We start from the raw sequence: 19833 nt of genomic DNA, 5'->3' as shown, positions 1-19833 counted from the left end.
CCTACAACACTATCAACAAAACACAAAAAGGTATCTACAATGAAGTACCACAATAGACTTTCACAGCTTCATCATGTCTCCCCAACAGAGATTTGACTAATTCTTTTTGTGTTAAGGACAGAGTTGTATCTAAGACAACAGGTACTAGTCACAAACCCCTCTTTTCTATGTGTCATCCTGCCACACAACCAGTTTAACAGTGTCATCAACACTTAAAATCACCACTGGTGAGTACCTTGGATCATGTAAGTACTATACTGACAAGTAACCCTGAAGTAAAATGTTTATCCAGAGCACTTACCCCCTTCCCACACTAGTCCTGTGACTGGTACATTTAATTATTGCAACGTCATCAACAGGACTGTGTCATATTCTGTAGCAATGATGTCCAATATCTGCAAAACAAACTACTCGTCACAATTAGGTCAAGTATAACAACAATTTCTTGACTCAATACAGAATATTTCCAACAGCAGTTCCTCTAAACTGCACAAATACACAGTGACTGTCCTGCATGTCTCAAATCAGCAAGCCACCCACACTGAAATTCTGCTTTGTTGCCATGTAGGATAATGATGCACTAACAAGGCTTAACCGCTACTGGGGATCAAAGCTGAAGGGTTACCTCACTGAAGCAACTAAAACCTGATCTGCGAATATTGGCTAGTAAAAAAAACCACTTAAAATTGATGCATTCACAACAAATTTCTCAACACCTTTGTCACGCAGCAACAGTACACAGTGGTTATACATGGTCCAGACACATTAATGTGACACCTATTTTTGATGTCAATGTGCTATAATCATTAAGAGACAGCAGGTGGCAGCACTAGCAGTGGACGGTACATAAAGCGCATGAGGGGGAAGGGGGGGGGGGGGGGGGGGGGACAGGAAACAGTGCAGCTGTTCTCGTAATGCCAAAATGGAACAATTTATCTGATGTCCAATGGGGCATGATCATTGGCTGTCAGTCCAAGGGTGGAAGCATTTCCGAAATGGCTAAGTTTGTAAACTGTTCACATGCCACTGTAGTTAAAGAATACCATGTATGGCAAAATGGCTCTATCGGAAACTGGTGCCAATGCAACTGTGGTGCACCAAGAGCCATAACTGATGGGGTGAAAAGACAGCTGCAGAAATGTGTATGGGTAAATAGACAAGCAACTGATCACCCAGACGAACCAAGGGGCTGCCAATAGTGTCTCCTCAATGGCCATTAAGTGAACACTGCTGTATATGGGCCTCCACAACAGGCGCCTGGCTCATGCATCCATGCTGACTGCTGTTTGTCAGCCATTAAGGCTGGATTTTGCATGCTAATACCGTATTTACTTGAATCTACGCTGCACTTTTTTCCAGTTTTTGCAATCCAAAAAAACCGCCTGCGGCTTAGAATCGAGTGCAAAGTAAGCGGAAGTTCTGAAAAATGTTGGTAGGTACCGCCACAACTAACTTCTGCCGCCGTATATATGTAGCGCTACACAAACATGCTTTGCAGGCACAATGATAAATACTGGCGCCAAAACCTCTGTATCAGTATGCCTAAATAAATTAAAAGAGAAGGTAGAAGAATGTAAACATTATGCCATGTATTCTTTAATGTTTGCTGCTAACTCATTTAAATTCTGTCTGCCTAATAAACTATGAAACTAGAGTGAGACAACAGCAAACGCAAAAGAATATAATATCATGTCATGTTAATATTCATATTATTCTTATGCTGAATAGTGATACTGCAGTGACAGCAACCGACTAGATTTTTAAATCTAAGATGACTAATTTCTGTGCAGAATTTAATGTATTAAAGAGAAGTCTGCAAAGATTTTCAAACAGAGAAAATTTTTCGTTAAACTCTCGTTCAGAACATCATCTATCATACACAATGTATCATTTGGTTCTTGTTGATCATTATGAAAGAAAGCAGCATTGTAAGTAACAACAAATAGCAGTCTGCTGGCATTGTTTCGCTAATGAGACAATTCCTATCTTTTTTTTAATTGTAAGAGGCGGTAGCACTCCAAAAACTTGCCATGCCGCGAGCGACGACAGGTTGTAAACATTTATGATCAGAATGCAACAAACAATGCATGACACAGTACAGTAATGCATTTTCAGCTTCGAGTGACGTAAACACATATAACAAAGAGAACGGCACTTACTAGATAAAAGAAAAATAAGCAATCGATTCAAACCACACGAAGCACGTCAAAAAGGAAGGGTATCCGTATAAATACGGATGGAGCGCCTGACGCATAGCAATGGCTACCTGGTAAAGTTTAACTGCTCAGCTTACGACTCGAACCACACTACTGTAGCTGTATCATCATTCATTCGACCTAAATTGTGTCTCGTGTTACAATGGACCAACTTTGTTTCGATTTGGAGGTGCGGTCTAAAACTTTTCTCTCCCCTTGAATTTCAAATCTCAAATTTCAGGTGCGGCTTAAATTCGGGAAAATTTTTTTTCCTTGATTTCGAGTCTCATTTTTCAGGTGCGGCTTAGATTCGAGTGCAGCTTAGATTCGAGTAAATACAGTACTTCAACTGGACGTCCACTAAGTGGTGACAGGTGGCCTTTTCAGATTAATCAAATTTAATGCTCTATCAGGCAGATGGTATGATTGGCATGAAACGTCTGAAAGCAAAGGGTCCAGGCTGGAGAAGGGAGTGTTATGATCTAGGGAATGTTTCTGTGGCATTCCCTGAATGATCTTTGCATTCCGGAGGGCACAACACAACACACTCATGCTTCTATCTTTGGGGACCATGTCCACCCTTACATGCAGTTTGCTTTCCCTGGGCACAATGCCATCTACCAGCAGGACATTGCAACATGTCACACTGCTTTCAGTTTATATGCATGGTTTGAAGAGCAGCAGGATGAGTTTACCGTACTCCTCTGGCCACCAAACAATCCGGAACTGAACCCAATTGAGAAACTGTGGGACTACCTCAATCAGGCTGTTCATGCCAGACATCCTCAACTCAGAAACCTAATGCAGCTAGCCACAGCACTTGAGTCAGTATCTTTGAGAATCTCAATGACTCATCATACACATCTCGCTGTGATCCATGCGGCAAAAGGTGGTTATTCAGGCTTTTGACAGGTGGTCACATTAATGTGACTGGACAGCGTAATTAAACTTTCACTACTTGAGCTGTTATAGTTGGAAAACTATTTAACACGTGATTACCAAACTTTATAGGAATGAGTGTGCACTGCAGGAATTGTGTTGACGGCAGAGTCAGTGTCACAACTTGCCATTAGGTGCTGGTGCTGGTAGTGGTACTATGGTGAAGCAGGGTTGAAACAAGCATCAGCTGCAGCCAGTCAATGTGGGTCTGACAAGACAAGCAGGGCTTTACTCATAAAACAGTTTTATTGAAACAGCAGCAATAGCCCTGCTGCACTTTACGAGTGTAAATGCATTGAAGGAATACAGAGAGGTCCTCTTTCCGCACTGGGATTGAAGATCACTACTCAGAAGTTCGAATTAACTAGCAGTTTGGGAATTACCGCTGGGAGGGGCCAAAGGCATATTAAACCATAAATTGTTGAAGTTACTGTTGCCATGGCTGAGAATGCTGGACACAATATGATCTTCAAGAAGTGCAAGAGCTGTGCCACGACAGCTGCACATTCTTAGGTCCACTGCTCAGAAGGTGCATTATAAAATGGTATCTCTAGTGCTGTTCCATACTTTCATGAATATCTACTGTCATCACAATGAGCAATGTTTGTCACCTGGAATGTACACATGGTAGGCAATGAACAGATGTTACCACCCTACCATCAGTCATTTTTCATGGAGGGCCCTTTCAAATGGCAAAAGCTGAATTATAACCATCCTATACATCTAAACTGGTAAGCAGAAAGAATGTCCAAAATAAGATATTGTATGAATACCTTAAAAGAGTGATACCATTTTATGTAATTAGTGTGAGGCAAAAGTGAACCTTACTTACAGTATTTTGTGTGTGTGTGTGTGTGTGTGTGTGTGTGTGTGTGTGTGTGTGTGTGTGTGTGTGTGTAGACAGGAGGGGGAGGGGAGCAGGAGGGGGAGGGGAAGGGGGAGAGGGAGGGGAAGGGGAAGGGGGAGAGGGAGGGGAAGGGGGAGAGGGAGGGGGAGAGGGAGGGGGGAGGGGGAGAGGGAGGGGGAGGGGGGGAGGGAGGGGGAGGGGAAGGGGGAGGGGGAGAACTTACTATGTTTCTCCCACTGGGACTGACAGTGTAAGTCAGTACATCCCAGGTGTAAATATGGAAACCTTTTCGTGTTGACTCTTAACTGAAAACATTTTACAGGGTAACAATGAAATAGTTATTTTTTCGCAACCAATACTGTTAATGTCATACTTTGATCTGTTTGTGTTCCACGTACAAATAGCAGTGTTATACTAGGAATACATCGAATACAGTGTTGGAAAATAGTGACAAAGCAAGTGAAGGCAAGAATATAAAATGTCTATCATGGCATGTAAGACTCTTGAAAAGAAATAAAACCAGTGCTGGTACACAGTCAATCAAAACATCACTTGTTGAGTTTAAAGGAAATATTTCAGCACAAAGTGCTATATATATAATGCCAGGAAACAGAAGTAGAGGATGGAACATAACTAAAAACAAATATGAAAGGATAGAATACAGAATCTTTTAAAATCAGCATTTTCCAATCAAAGCAATCACCAAAGATATCTCCGGCTGACTTGCTGTTTAGATCTATTAAAGAAAATAGTGGCAAACATTACGAAGGTTGAAAAGTATTAAATATATAAGACCCACTAGTATTAGTGCAACTGCCTCGAACCACATGTATGACAAAGTGTCGCACCTGGCTACTTACTATAACTATTGATGGGTTCACATAATTAGGATAGGATTTTTTATTGTTATAGATAACGTTATTGAAGGTTCTTTAAACATTGTTAAGTGTGGCTCAGTGGGCAAGTACCAGACTACAAATTAGAAGTTCCGGAAGTCGATCCTCAGTTGGTGCTGGGTCCCACTCCCATATCTACCCACAATTCGCAAATGTGAATAATTTCAAGTTTTACTGTGGTCTGGAGACAACATTAATTTGCAAATCATCCTAAGTCAGTTCAAATTTGGAAGAAGACAAGGGCATACCACTTCCAATTGGACCAAACACTGTAAAGCGATGCAGTGTTGAGGAGGAGGAGGAGATTAGTGTTTAATGTCCTGTTGCCAGCGAGGTCATTAGAGACGGAGAACCAGGTCTGATTAGGGAAGGAAATCGGCCGTGCCCTTTCAAAGGATCCATCCTGGCATTTGCCTGAAATGATTTAGGGAAATCACGGAAAACCTAAATCAGGACGGCCGGACACGGGATTGAACCATCGCTGTCCTGAATGCAAGTGATGAAATGCAGTGATGAAACTAACCTTCAAGTTGTTGAAAGTTTTACTTATGACTGTCTTTCAGTTTTCCATTATTTGTTATTGTGTCAGGTCTGAAGATGGGCTTCAATGAGAACCAGTAACCAATTTCTAAATGGAAGACAGTAGTGGCAGTTAAAATGTATATAATATTTCTTTAAATTGCAGTTATCTTCTTATGATAAAATCTTTTTTCTAAAAATATAACTATTTTGTAAAGGTGGGTCTCCATTAATGTATTTTATTTCTATAGTGAAACTCTGCCAATCTCAAATGGGACTGACACTATGAATATCTGGCAAATTTTCTACCTATATGTGTAGTTTCTATAAAAATATAAAAACAAATCCTGATCAGAAAGTGAAAGAACACTGGCACTGGAAAATTTCCCAGGGACACAACTAATCTAATGTAGGATTCTGTAAAGATTTTTTTGCATGCTACTTTAAAATGGAGAATACACTGATATGTTCTGTTGCCTTAGTAGTAACTAGTGGTTCACAATGTGATCAAAACAGTGAAATTCGTGTTTCTCAAAAATATCACAGATTCTGAGCAAGGCTTTATATAACAATCACAAACAAATGGTCATACTTATGACTATATCTTTTAGTATCCTTTCCCTATGCAATTCAACATTTTTAGCAATATTCTTACAGGAAAAACATGACTGTGACTAAAGTCAAAAATACCAGTAGTGGCCAAAAAGTTAAAATGATGATATGATCACTCACTCACCCAGAAGTGCTTCATAACACACACACACACACACACACACACACACACACACACACACACACACACACACACACACACCCCTGCCAGGTTACTCAGAGAGGAACAGCGGAGACTGAACTCCGTGAATGCCACACGAGTTGTTAAAAGCAAAGACTACAATCTACAATACACAAAATACAAATGTTCAAATATGCACTTTCAGACTTGGATAAATTTAATCATCATATTGCACCACTCTAACACTTTTCCATGGCCAATACTTACAACTACATAATGTTTAACCAATGTGGCAACTGAAAAAGCAGAGACAACTGAATATTTCTCTTCAAAAATGCTGCAACATGAATGCAATCCTTAAACAATGAGCATATAGCATCATAAAGCAGCTGAAAAAGATCATGGTAAAATGCAATACCAACTAACATAAAAGTGAAGAAATATGGTCAAGCTGCAGAAGTCCCTCTGGAATAGGTTAGTGTTCAATAATTGTCTCCTACCATAGCATTAGAAAAATGATAGTATGATGGTAATTTCACACTCTGTTTCTATATTACTCAGGCAATGAATCAGAAACAATGATTCATGAAATTGTGAAACACAACAATAGCTGTGTCTTTACAATTCTAAGCTGAATATTTAATTGGTAACTACTTTAAATACTAAAATCAAGTTTCATTTCTGCATGGAGATTTATTCTTAGCATATCAGTCTGGACTGGTTCTTATCATTGGCATAACAAGGAAGACCAGAATATGAATAATCACTGCATATCTAACTTCAAGCATCATGCATTAAGGTGTCTGATGACGTTTGGTTTGCGGGGTGCTCAACAGTGTGGTTATCAGCACCCACACAAATCCCTAATCTTTTCACAGTCCAGTCTCACCATTTTCCCAAATGATGATTACACACAAGCACCCAGTCCCTGGGAGGAGAAAATTCCTGACCCAGCCGAGAATCAAACCCGGGACTCTGGGATCCAGAGGCAGCAATGCTAGCCACTAGACTATGAGCTGTGGACATCATACATTAAGATCAAACTGTATTATAATGACCATTACAACTTCACATGGCAAGAAAGGGTTATTACCAAAATACGTCCCCAGTAACTATGACTTAACAGAGTTAATTAAGGATTTTTACAGTATCTGCGTGGAATAATGATTTACAAAATTTGTTGCTACAGTAAAACACAGGCAAGGATAAAAAATATGTAACTAAACTGTCACATAAATCAAGGACATCTCCTAGTACAACTACACAGTATTAGCTTCTTTGAGAATCATCTCTAGTGTACAGCTAAGAAATAAGGTTTACTATTTTAACAACAAAACAGTGTTTAATAATAGATATCCATATGCGAAAACTGAAATGCTAAATTTGAAGTCTTTGGTGTTACTGTAAATACCTCATAATTTAAGAAAACTTTGTAAGCAATGTGATGTTATCTGACATAATGTAAAGCATGCATTGTCTCTCTTAATCTGTATATAGAAAGAGATTCAACAATCAACTGTCTTTCTTGACTATCTGGTAGACTTCACTGTTGAATAGGAAAAACTACGAAAATGGAGAAATGAGCTGGAATGTTCTCCCTAAGAGACTTTAAAACAAAAACTGAAGGGAAAGGAAAAGTTTGTGTGTTATCCCAGACATTTACAGTTGTCACAGGATGTGCAAACATTTCTTTCATATATTTATGTTACCTATATACCTTATTGATTCAATTCCATTTGATTCCATTATCCCAATATACACTCTTACACATTTTGATATATTATTCTTAAACACTGTTCAAAGAATGATCATCAACTGACCAATGGAATTCAGCAACCAATTACCTTACATATCACAAATATAGCTGCCAAGTTTATTTAATAATATATGAGGTAAAAAAACATTAGATAGTTGTTTACAAGAGGCACTGAAACATTGTGTGATGATAAAAGCCCACTCTCAAATAACAGGTCTGTTTCTGCAAACAGGAAAACTGAAGAGTTCAAATAATAACATCACAGGCAGTAAGAATTCAAAGTATGTCATTTTGTCAGAAACAGCTATGATCCCTTCTCTGTAATATCTATAAAAAATCTGGTACTAGTTTTATAATCATAAGACTTCTTGTTAATGTTTAAAGACTGATCAAAACAGCAATCGGGCAAATGTTCACTCTATGTATGTAGTAACAATCTAGTAATCTCATAAAATAGTCATAAAAAGCATTTTAAATGCAGTATTTCTTAAATTTTATAAAAATATTGTTTCAAACAGCATTTTCAATACTGAATCTTCAAAAGTTCATAAAATATTATGAACACTAAATTAAACATCAGAACCCACATTTTCATCTACTTCAACAATATACTGGTACAGTATGTACCACCACCACACACTGCACAGTATCTTGTGGAATACAAGTGTAAATGTAAATTAATGTACACATGAATAATTCTCCTTCCCTATTAATCATTGTGTCACTATACAAAATACCTGTCATGGGGATAATTATATTCACAGTAATATAATTATGCCATTCAATATTTACTCCAGTCATTAACTAACATTCTTGTAATGTTTTTTGCTTCACAGTTTTCACTAACATTTCGTACTCGTGAAATGTTAGGGTAACCATGCAGAATCAGTCATTTTCATTACAATAAAATGCAACATGACTGAAGCCATTCAACAACAGAAAGGAGAACGTTCTACTTCAGCTTGTGCTGGTACAAAAGGCACATCTGTATGAACTACCGGTTGAGTAACAGTTGGTGGTGAAGGTGGAGAAGCAGGATCATGAAAAACATTGGTCCGTGGGCTCATTCTTTCTGAGGAGTCATACACTCTGAGGCTGGAACATGAGGAGTCTTCACAAAGACGTATGAGACCCACTGCTGTATTCAAAAATACTTCCTCAATACCTGAAACAAAAAAACAAAAATCTTCCTCAAAAATGTACATACAGTATATTAAAAGTGTACACGAGAACTGACTTTACCCCTATTCATCTCCATCAATTTCCTTTGAAATTTAATGTGCAAGAATAGTACACCACAATGTGTAATACTTTCTGATCTTAAAATGAACAATAGTGTGGACATGTAATTAATTCTTTTTCTGTAAAAATTTTATAAAGAGTGTAATGCATCAAACATTACACTGTGCATCAAATATATTTTAAGGTTTTTTTCCAAAATTAACAATTCTGTTGGTCTTAAAATGCAAGGTAACTATAAATATTTACAAGTTGCAATGTTCTTAAAAGATGACAGTTTGAAATTTAAAAAAATACTTTCATTTAGTATATACAGCAATGAAATTTTCATTTTAAATAATTACAGTTATACACATTTCATCTTTTGTCCCAGAGTCAAAATAATGACAATTTCTCAATTCCTCAAACACTCCTCAGCAAAGTACTTAAACATGGAATTCAGGAAGTAAACGTTTTCTGTTGAACCTACAAGAAATATTTTGGCACGCATGTCATTTACCAAGGCAAGAATGGGCACTTCAGGTCATTTGTGAAATCTGCAGGTGTACTACTGAGGCCTGATACAGAGGAGCATAAAAGAAGTTGGGTCTCCCTCAGATCTAGTGTGAACAAGTAAATCACTTTAAAAATTAATATTTTATGTCATCAGTGTGCCTCACCACCATTAAGGGAAGAAAATGTGTTTCTGACTAACCTGGTCTTCCATTAACTTGAAGGATTGCTGCACATATTAACAAGGTTCCTGTGCCATACACTACAAAATATGCCGCCTTACAGTGAAATGTGATCGCAATATAAAAGAAACATTTAGATAACATCTGCAATTAAATAATTATCTCTATATTATATTTTCTAATGCAAGTGGTATCATAAAGCACACTGCAAGACATAACCAATAATGTTTATTGCTAGCAGAAAGTTGTCAAGTATTTCACAATGTGATCACTGCATTACTACCATGACAGACAGACATCATAAGACTGATCATTGTGTGTCCCTGCAGCACTTTTTCAAATACACAGTCTGATTTATTGCTATGAGATAGCAAATAATTTAATAGAATTTCTTTGTGTACCTACACTGACAGATTTCCATCCTTTCATGGAAGTACACAAAGTCTGTTTTATGTCAAAAGTGTGTAATAGCTTACTGATTAACAAGGTTTTGGGTTGGCTCATGTGGTAGTTAATTTTCATATGTAAACAAACACAAAAATGTTTAAAATGACAATGTCTGCTGGAAACAAACCAGAAATGAAAAAAAAACACATAACAGACTAATATGAAAAACTATGTACTTATTTTCTCATTGTTTCTCATTTCTAAGAGAACCAGTGCTGAGGATACTGTCCAAGTATAATGACAAAGTTGAACATTGACTTTCACTGAACTGCAGACAACATGTTCAATAGTTCTGTGCTCAACTACCTTAGCCTGGGCATATGACATATTGCAAAAGCATAGAGTTATTTGTGTATCTGGAGTACTAACTGAAAGTTTTTAGAAGATGGATAGTACATATAAACTGACAATGATGGCACAAGTGTTACAACTGTCTGATGTCACACCACAACAGTGTAAGCTCAAAAACTGCATGCCTGATACCTATGCATGAGATCTAATAAGAGTTTCTGTCTTAAAAGTGCTAACAACATTATAAATTCTACGTATGCATTGAGACAGACTCTGCCATGGGACATTAAAAAGCTAAGAAAGTAATCCATCAACAATTAACTACGTATTGTACCATATGTCACTGTCCTGCCTCACTTCCCTTTGAAGCAATGTAGTTGATAGTTTAAACAATTTGATTAGCAATATTAATATTTATGAGTTATTTTACAAACAAACTTAAACTTAACAAACTTAACATTCTTTAATGTGTGTTCTCAGCAGCAGATGGTGGGTAGCAGTGTACATTCTTTTTATGCAAACCAAAATTTTCAGGAATGTCTTATGTGACCATGAAGTTTTTATTAAAATTTTATCGTGAAAGTTTGAAGGGACAAATAGAAATTTGTGGAGAATTCTCAACATGTATATTTCTCGACATCCAACTCACATTTTGATCTAGAAAATTTAAAACTGCAGTTTTGTACTTTTCCTACATTATTGCACAAAATTTTAAAAATTAGAAGAATCATGTATCATAATTAATAGAATATAAGAAAGCATTGCCAATTTAAAGAATGATTACTGTAAATTGAGATATTTAAATAAATTTGGGCAACTTATTTATAATTATTTGGATTACAAGTAATTTAATGTAGTGAAAATTTTACAACATATTACCTTCATCCTGTAAAGCAGATGACTCAAAGTACCGTGCACCTATAGACTCTGCATATGCTGAGGCCTCTTCTTTAGATACCTTCCTCCCATCTGACAGATCAATTTTGTTTCCAACAACACTCAACACCATTGGTTCATCAACATTTCTCTGCAATTCTGGACACAGAATGGGCAAATTTTGGCCAATTTTCATAAACCACAAAAAATTACTATTAAAGTTTGTACATATTCTGTGGATCTATCTGTGGATCTATGATGAGATTTTGTTGCTGACATGTGGAATGATATAAGTAATTACAAATCCAGTATTTGACAGACAACAACAATAATCATAACTTTTATCATCATCATCATCAATATTAGAATAGTACATATAAAACGAAAACACTATTTTGGAGACTTTGTCATTAACCTAATAATCATCATTGTTGCACAGAAGTGAACAGAACTGTTTTAGAAAATCATGATATGACAATAATTGTATGACCCTTCTTTATTAAACTACAAGTTTAGGTCAAGAACAGATCATCCTCATGATTTAAGAATAATATCAATTACAGGTCATACAACCAAGCATGACCAATTTTATCTTGGTCACCATTATACCATAACTGCACCAAAACTATAGAATGCATGAAAGTGCACAATTTATACATAAGGAAATATGTTGTCAGGGCAAAGCACATGGGTTGGACATTATAGACTAGCATGGAGGACTGAAGCAAACCAGTCTTCATTGTGGAAACCACCACCACCACCACCACCACCTTCCAAAAGACATGTTTGGAATAAAGCAAATCCAATGATGAGAAAGTGAGCACATCTTGGGAGTTGAAAAGGGTAGAGGGTGATGACAGAAGCAAGTGATATAAATATGCAACCTGTAGCCAATGTACGTCAACTGAACAAGGCTTTTGCACTAATTAATGTAGCATGAAATAAGGTGGTCAGAAGCCAGAAACGGGAGACATCTGTGATAAAAGATAGTATTCTGAACAAACGGTAACCACAGTCTTGAAAATAGGTACACTCTCCTTCACACGTCAGCAGCTGAAATGCTTCTGCCAAGATACAGGTGTAACAGAAATGTCAATCCAAAAGTGTTCCTAAGAGGTCTCTAGTCATACTTTTTTACTGAAGGAATCAATGAGGAATAGAGGATGATGGTAATCTGGCAATTTTAGACAGTAAATAATGCACACGGTTGGCAGTCTCTCAAATAATACAGTGTACCAAGATTTTAAGGAGAAGTCCTCAGGAACAAACTGAAGCATTTCATGCAAACAGCTGTAATACTTAAAATATTTCATGGAAAGTTTGAAGCATATTCAAGGCAGACTTTGACCACCTAATGCCTCAAACTTACTCATTCTTGCAGGTCATCTAGACTTAAAGATGTCTGGTCAAGATTGGTGCAATACTATAATGTTACATTTTCTGGCTTATGCACTCCAAGGCAAACATAATGGTACATGAAGATTTGTCTGCAATAATTACCACAATGGTCACTGTAACACTTGATGGAAGAGTAGAAGGGAGATGTGCAGAGACAAAACAAGCAATTCCAGACAAAGTATAAAGTCTGGCAGAGACAGTGCCAGTATAGGAATGATCCGTCTCATGATATGATGAAATTTGTTAATGATTAAATGGCCAATAGAATAGAACACAATGCCAGAATGTTTGTATTGTTTTGTGTTAATAGAAAGTATCAAAAAATGGAGAAAATCACAGAAATAGCAATAAAATGAATTAGAAGGTGGAAATGAATTTACATATGAAGGTTTGAATAAATGTAAATATAAAAATGTGATATGGTAATGTAAACTCCTTAGTGGAATACAAATAATGAAAAGAGTAAAGTTACTTGTATGGTGGCAGCTTGCTGCTGGAACGTCCTATCTCACTGCTGCTGAGAGCCCTGTTACATTTTCACTTAAGCCTCACCATGAAACATCACTGCTCAATAGTCACACAGGCATCTCGCATCGCACTGGGAACCTTTACCCTGCAGCAATTCACGTTATTTGTTGAGTGGATTACTTAAAGTGTGTGAAGCAAAAACCATGCTCTATGAATCATCCGATGACACCAGTAGTGGTTCATTCATGCCAAAAAGGTGGTCATTGAAATGAGAAAAAAGAAGGGGTATGGATGCACTCTAAATGTAGACCATCCACAGTAGCAAGCAGTTACTTCCAGAAGTTCTAACAACAATTCAAAAAATTTCCAGCTCACTTTTTCAGACAGTTATGAATGTCTCAACATATTTTCCAGTTTATTTGAATTATTATTGAACCAGAATAGTTTTAGATATGAAGATTCAATCCCAAAATTATTAACGCCATTCCTGTTTAAGAGAAATTCATAAAGCTATCCCTCCTGAGGTAGTATTTTGTCCATTCTTATCCACATCTACTTCATATACTCCATCTGCCACATGTAAATTTTTGAGCTGATATTCTAATGAAAAAAAGAAAACAACAAGTAAGGAGAAACAGAGGAACAAATTTCCAAAAATTATTACACCTAATAAAGCGGTTATGATGATCCATATGCCTTTGGTCCCAGATATCTTTCCATCCACAAATGGCCGAAATGTGTGCCTCTTTAAAATCATCACTTGTAAATCTCAATACTAATGTCCTCATATAGTGGTTTCATTTGTATGATGCTGGGAAAACACGGTCAATCTACAAAGGAGACTGCCTATAAAACACTCATGTGACCCACCCTACATATAGCTTAAGTGTGTGGGATCCGTACCAAATAAGACTATTGGCAGAGATTGAAAGTAAACAATGAATAGCAGTAACACTGGACTCATGTTTGATAATGAGAAATCAACGTCAAAATGCATAAAAACCTGATGCATAAAAACTATCAAAAAAGCCCTTACAACATTTCAGGTATCACTATTAAATGAAGAATCTAGGAGTTACTACAGCTCCTTACCTATTGATCTCACACTGTTCGTGAAGGTAAGATTAATTTAATTACAGCTTGCATAATGATATTTAAGAAGTCATTTTTCCCATGCACCAGTCTTTATAAATGGTCCAATGCCATGCACGTCACAGTCGTTTGTGGTGTATAGGTGTAGACTGAGAAGTAGATGTACGCTTTCCAAGAATCGGTGTGATAAGAAACAGTGAAACACAGCACTGCCAGAGTAATCGTGGAACAGCCGAGCATGACTTAACGCTTTATGAGACGTAGTGATGGTCACAGTGCGAAACACAAACCAGTTTGACAATCATGTGGTGATAATCATGGCAAGCAGCGATATGTGCAGTTAAGGTTCAGTTTTTTTTTATCATTATTGCAACCCAATGCCGGCGAGCATTGATGCGGCAGCATAAATACAACCATACAGACAAGGCGTTGAGTCATCAAGAGGGATACAAACAAAACTGATAACATTCCCAAACTTTCTGACAAACTAAATCATCGTCTGAGCCTAGACCACAACCATGTGTGTGTGGGGCAGCTCTACTGTTAGGGGTTGGAGCAAAAGCAGACATTTGCAAAAAGAAAAGCACTGATTTTCAAATGTAAAGATGACAAAAGGACATGGCCACAAAATTTGGTGCTTTGGCAGGTAGCTGAGAATGCACAACTTGATATAATGAAAGAATATCTTCTGAGAAGGACATTCTTGGTGAGCATGTGTGGCCTTTTTGTGTAGAATGCAGAGGGCAGAAAACAACATCTATGAAAGTTGTTTTAAAATAATTCTATTGGTGAAAAGAAAAACGTCAGTTGGTCAATCAAATATATGGACAAGCCCATACAAACCTTTGGGGAACACTAGAAGAGAGATCGTCCTAGGGTAGAGCTTTAGTCCAAGACTACAGAGTAGAGACAGCAGACACTTCACTGCTAAACTTCAGGATAAATACTTCAATACTAGCCTTGATGATACAGCTTGGAGGCCACTAATGCTGGAAGTTCATCTTGCCTGGACCACAAGCAAACATGCCACTGGCCACAAACCTGTTGCCTGCTAACATGTTCTTGTCCCAAGTATGCAGCTTCTCAAGTCCTCATCGCCTGCTTACCGAACACACTACCTGGTAATGACAAACACTGACGCATTTCTGTTATGCCAATGTTCTGTTTGCTTCTTAGTAACTATAAGTAAAAAAATACCCTGGGAGATTTTAATTGACAATGAATATTTTGTTATTTCATTAGTAGTGGTGCAAAGACAATTATTTTGCAAGACTGGTTTGGAAAGAGTAACTGAGCTTAACAGTCATGGTCCAAAATGTCTTTTCTTTGTGAAAATAAATGTGTGTTAGAATCTGTCTATAAATCCGTTTACATTACTACAGTTGGCATACCAAATCTCTTTATTTATTATTATTCTGCAAATGCAACAACAGAAAATGCAGGAAGGAATAACAAGAATATCACGAAAGGAAGGATTGCTACTCATCACACAGCATATTAGTTTAGATTAGATTCAGTTTCCGTTCCATAGACACAGAAATCAGAGGATTCTCGTGGATGTAGAACAAGTCAGAAAGTATAATACAAAAAAAATATAAAACATTTAAATATAATACTCACTTCCCTAATGATTTGTCAGGAGATTGTCAAAATATGTCAATACATTACTCCAAACTGGAACAGCTAATATTTACAGAATTAATGCAATGTGAGAATGAAACCTAGTACTGAAACTTTTCATAAATTTATTATACACAAAATACCTAATCTTGTCTGTTGTAACCAAGTGCTGTCAAAACTGAAATCTAACAGACATTTTTACTTAAGCTAGTCTAACAGTCCTCCTCAAGATATTCTTCTATAGAGAGGAAGGAGTTGCCTATCAAACTGTGCTTTATCTGATACCAGTTTCTTAACGGTTGCTGGCAATTTATTGAAAATGTGTGTTCCTGAATATTGGATCCTTTTTGGAAAAGGCAAGTGATTTTAGGTCAGTATGTAGATTGTTCTTATTCGTAGTATTAATACTATGTTTTCATCTATTGGTTGGAAATAGTTGGACATGTTAAATTGTAGACAGGCACAACGAAATGACTACTAAAACACATTAGCTTTCTGATCACAATTTAACATGTTAAGTAGTCTTTCTGTAGTGTGTGTCTGCAGCTCAACACATCCTCTATATGGTGAGTAGCAATCTATCCTTTTCGCAATAGTCTGCAAATGCCTTATTCAAGTGCATCTACATGATAATTAACAAATTAACAACCTTAACCTCAAAAAAATCCACCACTACACAAATTGAGTCTAATGTGGAGCCTAAGTAATCAGTCACTACAAGTTTTTTTGTACTGACACACACACACAGATTATTTTACTCACAGACACTCCCTTAAATGAAAGCACCCCTTTACTACACACATGACATCAGGTTCCAGTTTCTTTTCAAATCAATACTTATCTGTTATTACTTCATAAGTTAAAACAGGGCTTACTTGTGAAGACCTCAGCCCCACATAGATCTGCATATTTCTTCAAAATGCTCAGTCCTGTGATAAGTTGTGAGCTCAGATTTATTAAAATATTCTGGGATATTACCTGTAGTCAGATGAATTTCTTCTTGTAACACAATGTTTGTCCCTGCCTGCAGATGACGACTCCAAGAAGAGTTTTAGCTTTTTTGAAGGTCTGATGCACACGCTTTTTCCATGTGCTCCAGCACCAAGGCATGGCATCACATGCTTTGAAAACTTGAGTGCAGTTAGCCACTGTCAGTTGTTGTCATCCAGTATTGCTGTCACCCCATGGTGGAAGACTGGTACCCATTTCTCCAGCACTGGGATCCAGATACTGTGTAGTGTCAAACCCTCCTCATTCAGATTAAAGTTACTGAAGTGTTTGGTAATCTCTATGACCTCCCTGTGTAGTTTTTTATAGCATCTGCTTATGACTGTCAGTACCTAAATCTTATCAAATTGAATCCACTGGTCTTCTGGCTGCAAAGCATATTCTGCAACAGCTAATCTGTCAATTTCTCCGCATCTACAATTGCCCTTGTGTTCTTTCTGTTATTTTTTGACCATTTTTTTAGTAGTATCCACAAACATGTATCTACAAACAAACATGTATCTACAACTACACAGTATCCCATAAAGTCCTGCTTATTACAGTGGTTTGCAAGCATCCATGGCCAACGTTAAGTGTTCCTGTATCTGTCGAGCGAGTTTGAAGATTACAGTGATAATATATATCATCAGCATCTTGTATGCGGTCAGTTACATCTTTAATGAACAGCAGGAAAATCAAAGGCTCTGCAGACACCTGTACATCATTATGATCTTGTTGTGACTGTTTTAATGCTCTTTTTATCCCAGCAGACAAACCCCCATTCTTCAGCAACACATTGGTCAGATATTCCAACTCCACATCTAGCAGCTCTGGTTCATATATGTACCTCGATGCCACCTAATGTTTTGATAACACCTCCCATCTGCTGTGGGTGGCGACTTTAATCTCTGTGTAGGTCACACCTGTGTGCAGCAATATACCATGTGGCCAAAGCTATCATTTTCTTTCTTGAAGATTAGCATATCATGGAAATGTAATTTGCTGTATGCCATCTCCTCCTCCATACTGAACTGAATTTTTGGATTAATCTCACTGATATGTACATGAAAATTACCTAGCCATGTCTCCACAACACGAACTTATCAACCATGTTATGTAATCATGTATTCCATTTCTTGTTGGCAGTTACTAATGCTTCTTGTTGTTGTTGATGATGGATTATTATTATTATTAAGGGTTTAAAGGGACGAAACTACTTGGTTATCAGTCACTTGATCCACAGGAAAATGACAGAGGAAGATGTTAAATGAGAAAAGTCACCATATTTGAAAATATGCATGACAGTAGCTTTTGCAGGAGAGTTAAAAGTGAGATAACATCTAGGCAGCTAAAACTCTAGCTGGTCACTGAAGGATCCACCAAGAAGGGTCATTGGGATGAGACCCTAAAATGGGGGTGAGCAAATGCAGACAGTATAGACTATGGAGCAAATTGAAGGCTTGAAATAAAAAAGGCTCAAGTGTCAAAATGTGAAACTGTAAATTTTTGTGTGAAATAGGAACTACATGACAAGCTCAGTAATGTATAAAAGGCCCAAATTGTCACAAATGAAAATGTAGTAACAAATATAATCAACAGATGGCATATGGTTTAAAAGCTACTGCTTTTAACATATGAAAGGCTCTACATAAACTTACTCCTGTGTTTTAAATAAAATGGTGGAGGCAGCAAACATTTACAACAGCTGGAGTGGAAAGAAATGACGAATTAAAGGAGAAGATACTGTGGCAGCAATGAGGAAAATCTGAAAAATGGAGGGAATGAATACATAAGTTCACGTAATAAATGTATTTCTGCAAAAGCTTGTCCAGCTTGGGAGGTAAGTATCATTATTGATTGCTAACCTACACCATAACTGAACAAAATGTTTATTCCTGAGTTAGCAAATGTATTGTTCCAGAAAATGTAAAAGACATGATACAGAAAATGAAGCCATTTATCATCAATAATATGAATGCCTCTCACTTCTTAGATTTCAAGAAAGCATCAGAATGTAATTAAAAAAAAAAAACCACGACAAATCTAAACATATCCAAAGTACAGTGGCTACGGTTATACAAACCTAAGCCTCATGGAGTTAAAACCAGGAGAAGCTTGAGTGAAGTTGACACCTGGGAAGGTATCACTATTTTGAGAGAAGATATAGGAGTACAGGACATCAAGAAAATGCAACTACCTGCTCTGGATGTCACAAGCCACATCTGTGAAGAAAGAAGGAACATCTGATTGAAAGGATGCAGTACTTGGCAAATAGTGACCATACATAGTTTTACAAAAGCAGAATGAATGAATTTTTACTGTCTTTTTGCTGAGTACTGAACTGTGGCACTTTCACTGCATTTACACTTTCAGTAGCTTTTTCATGCTGTTACAGCACAATGTTTGTAATCTTCTTTGGAAACAAGATCCATAACATGCTTAACTTTCCAATAAAATGCATTAATAGTGCAATTATGAGTATTTCTTTTCTCAGTTTCATGACTTTGGCACTTAAAGAGTCTAAATCTTCATTAGCTTAAACAGTTGGGTAAATAAAACATGTACACAAAAGTTTAATAATGCATGATAGAGTGAAGGGAGAATGTAGCTTGAGCCCACTTGGGGCATGTGCTGCAGTGAGAGATACTCCACTCAAAACCACCCCATACACCAAATGTGGAGGTACATTAAATTTTATTAGAAAAACTGATTTCTCTCAGAAAATGTAGGACTTTGGCAGCTGCTTACCCATCATCCACAAGTAACTGGGGTAGACAGGTAAATTGCTCATCTCTGATCAGCAGCTGGACATACTTGGTGAGAATATGGGGGATCGTGAGAGGACTACCACCGCAG

At 37.1% G+C, this 19833-nt stretch overlaps 1 protein-coding gene across 2 annotated transcripts in view; it reads right to left on the bottom strand.

The window, feature by feature from the left end:
* LOC126297401 (ras-related protein Rab-31) overlaps positions 1-19833 on the bottom strand; it is a 443067-nt gene that overhangs the window by 377275 nt on the left and 45959 nt on the right. The window contains exons 4-5 of one of the 2 annotated variants that reach the window (XR_007552515.1): positions 11416-11571; positions 8473-9050 (exon numbers count right to left, since the gene is read on the bottom strand). Coding sequence is in view for 1 of the 2 variants with exons in the window: in XM_049988160.1 (XP_049844117.1) it covers positions 8815-9050; positions 11416-11571 (392 nt within the window). In the remaining variant the exon portion in view is untranslated. Of the gene's footprint in view, positions 1-7735; positions 9051-11415; positions 11572-19833 lie in introns of those variants that run through there. The other variant, XM_049988160.1, reaches the window with a different exon arrangement.

This window comes from Schistocerca gregaria, chromosome X, assembly GCF_023897955.1.
Source record: "Schistocerca gregaria isolate iqSchGreg1 chromosome X, iqSchGreg1.2, whole genome shotgun sequence".
NCBI lineage: Eukaryota > Metazoa > Arthropoda > Insecta > Orthoptera > Acrididae > Schistocerca > Schistocerca gregaria.
Note: the sequence above shows the minus strand (reverse complement) of the source record. Positions and strands in the feature narration are given on the sequence as shown.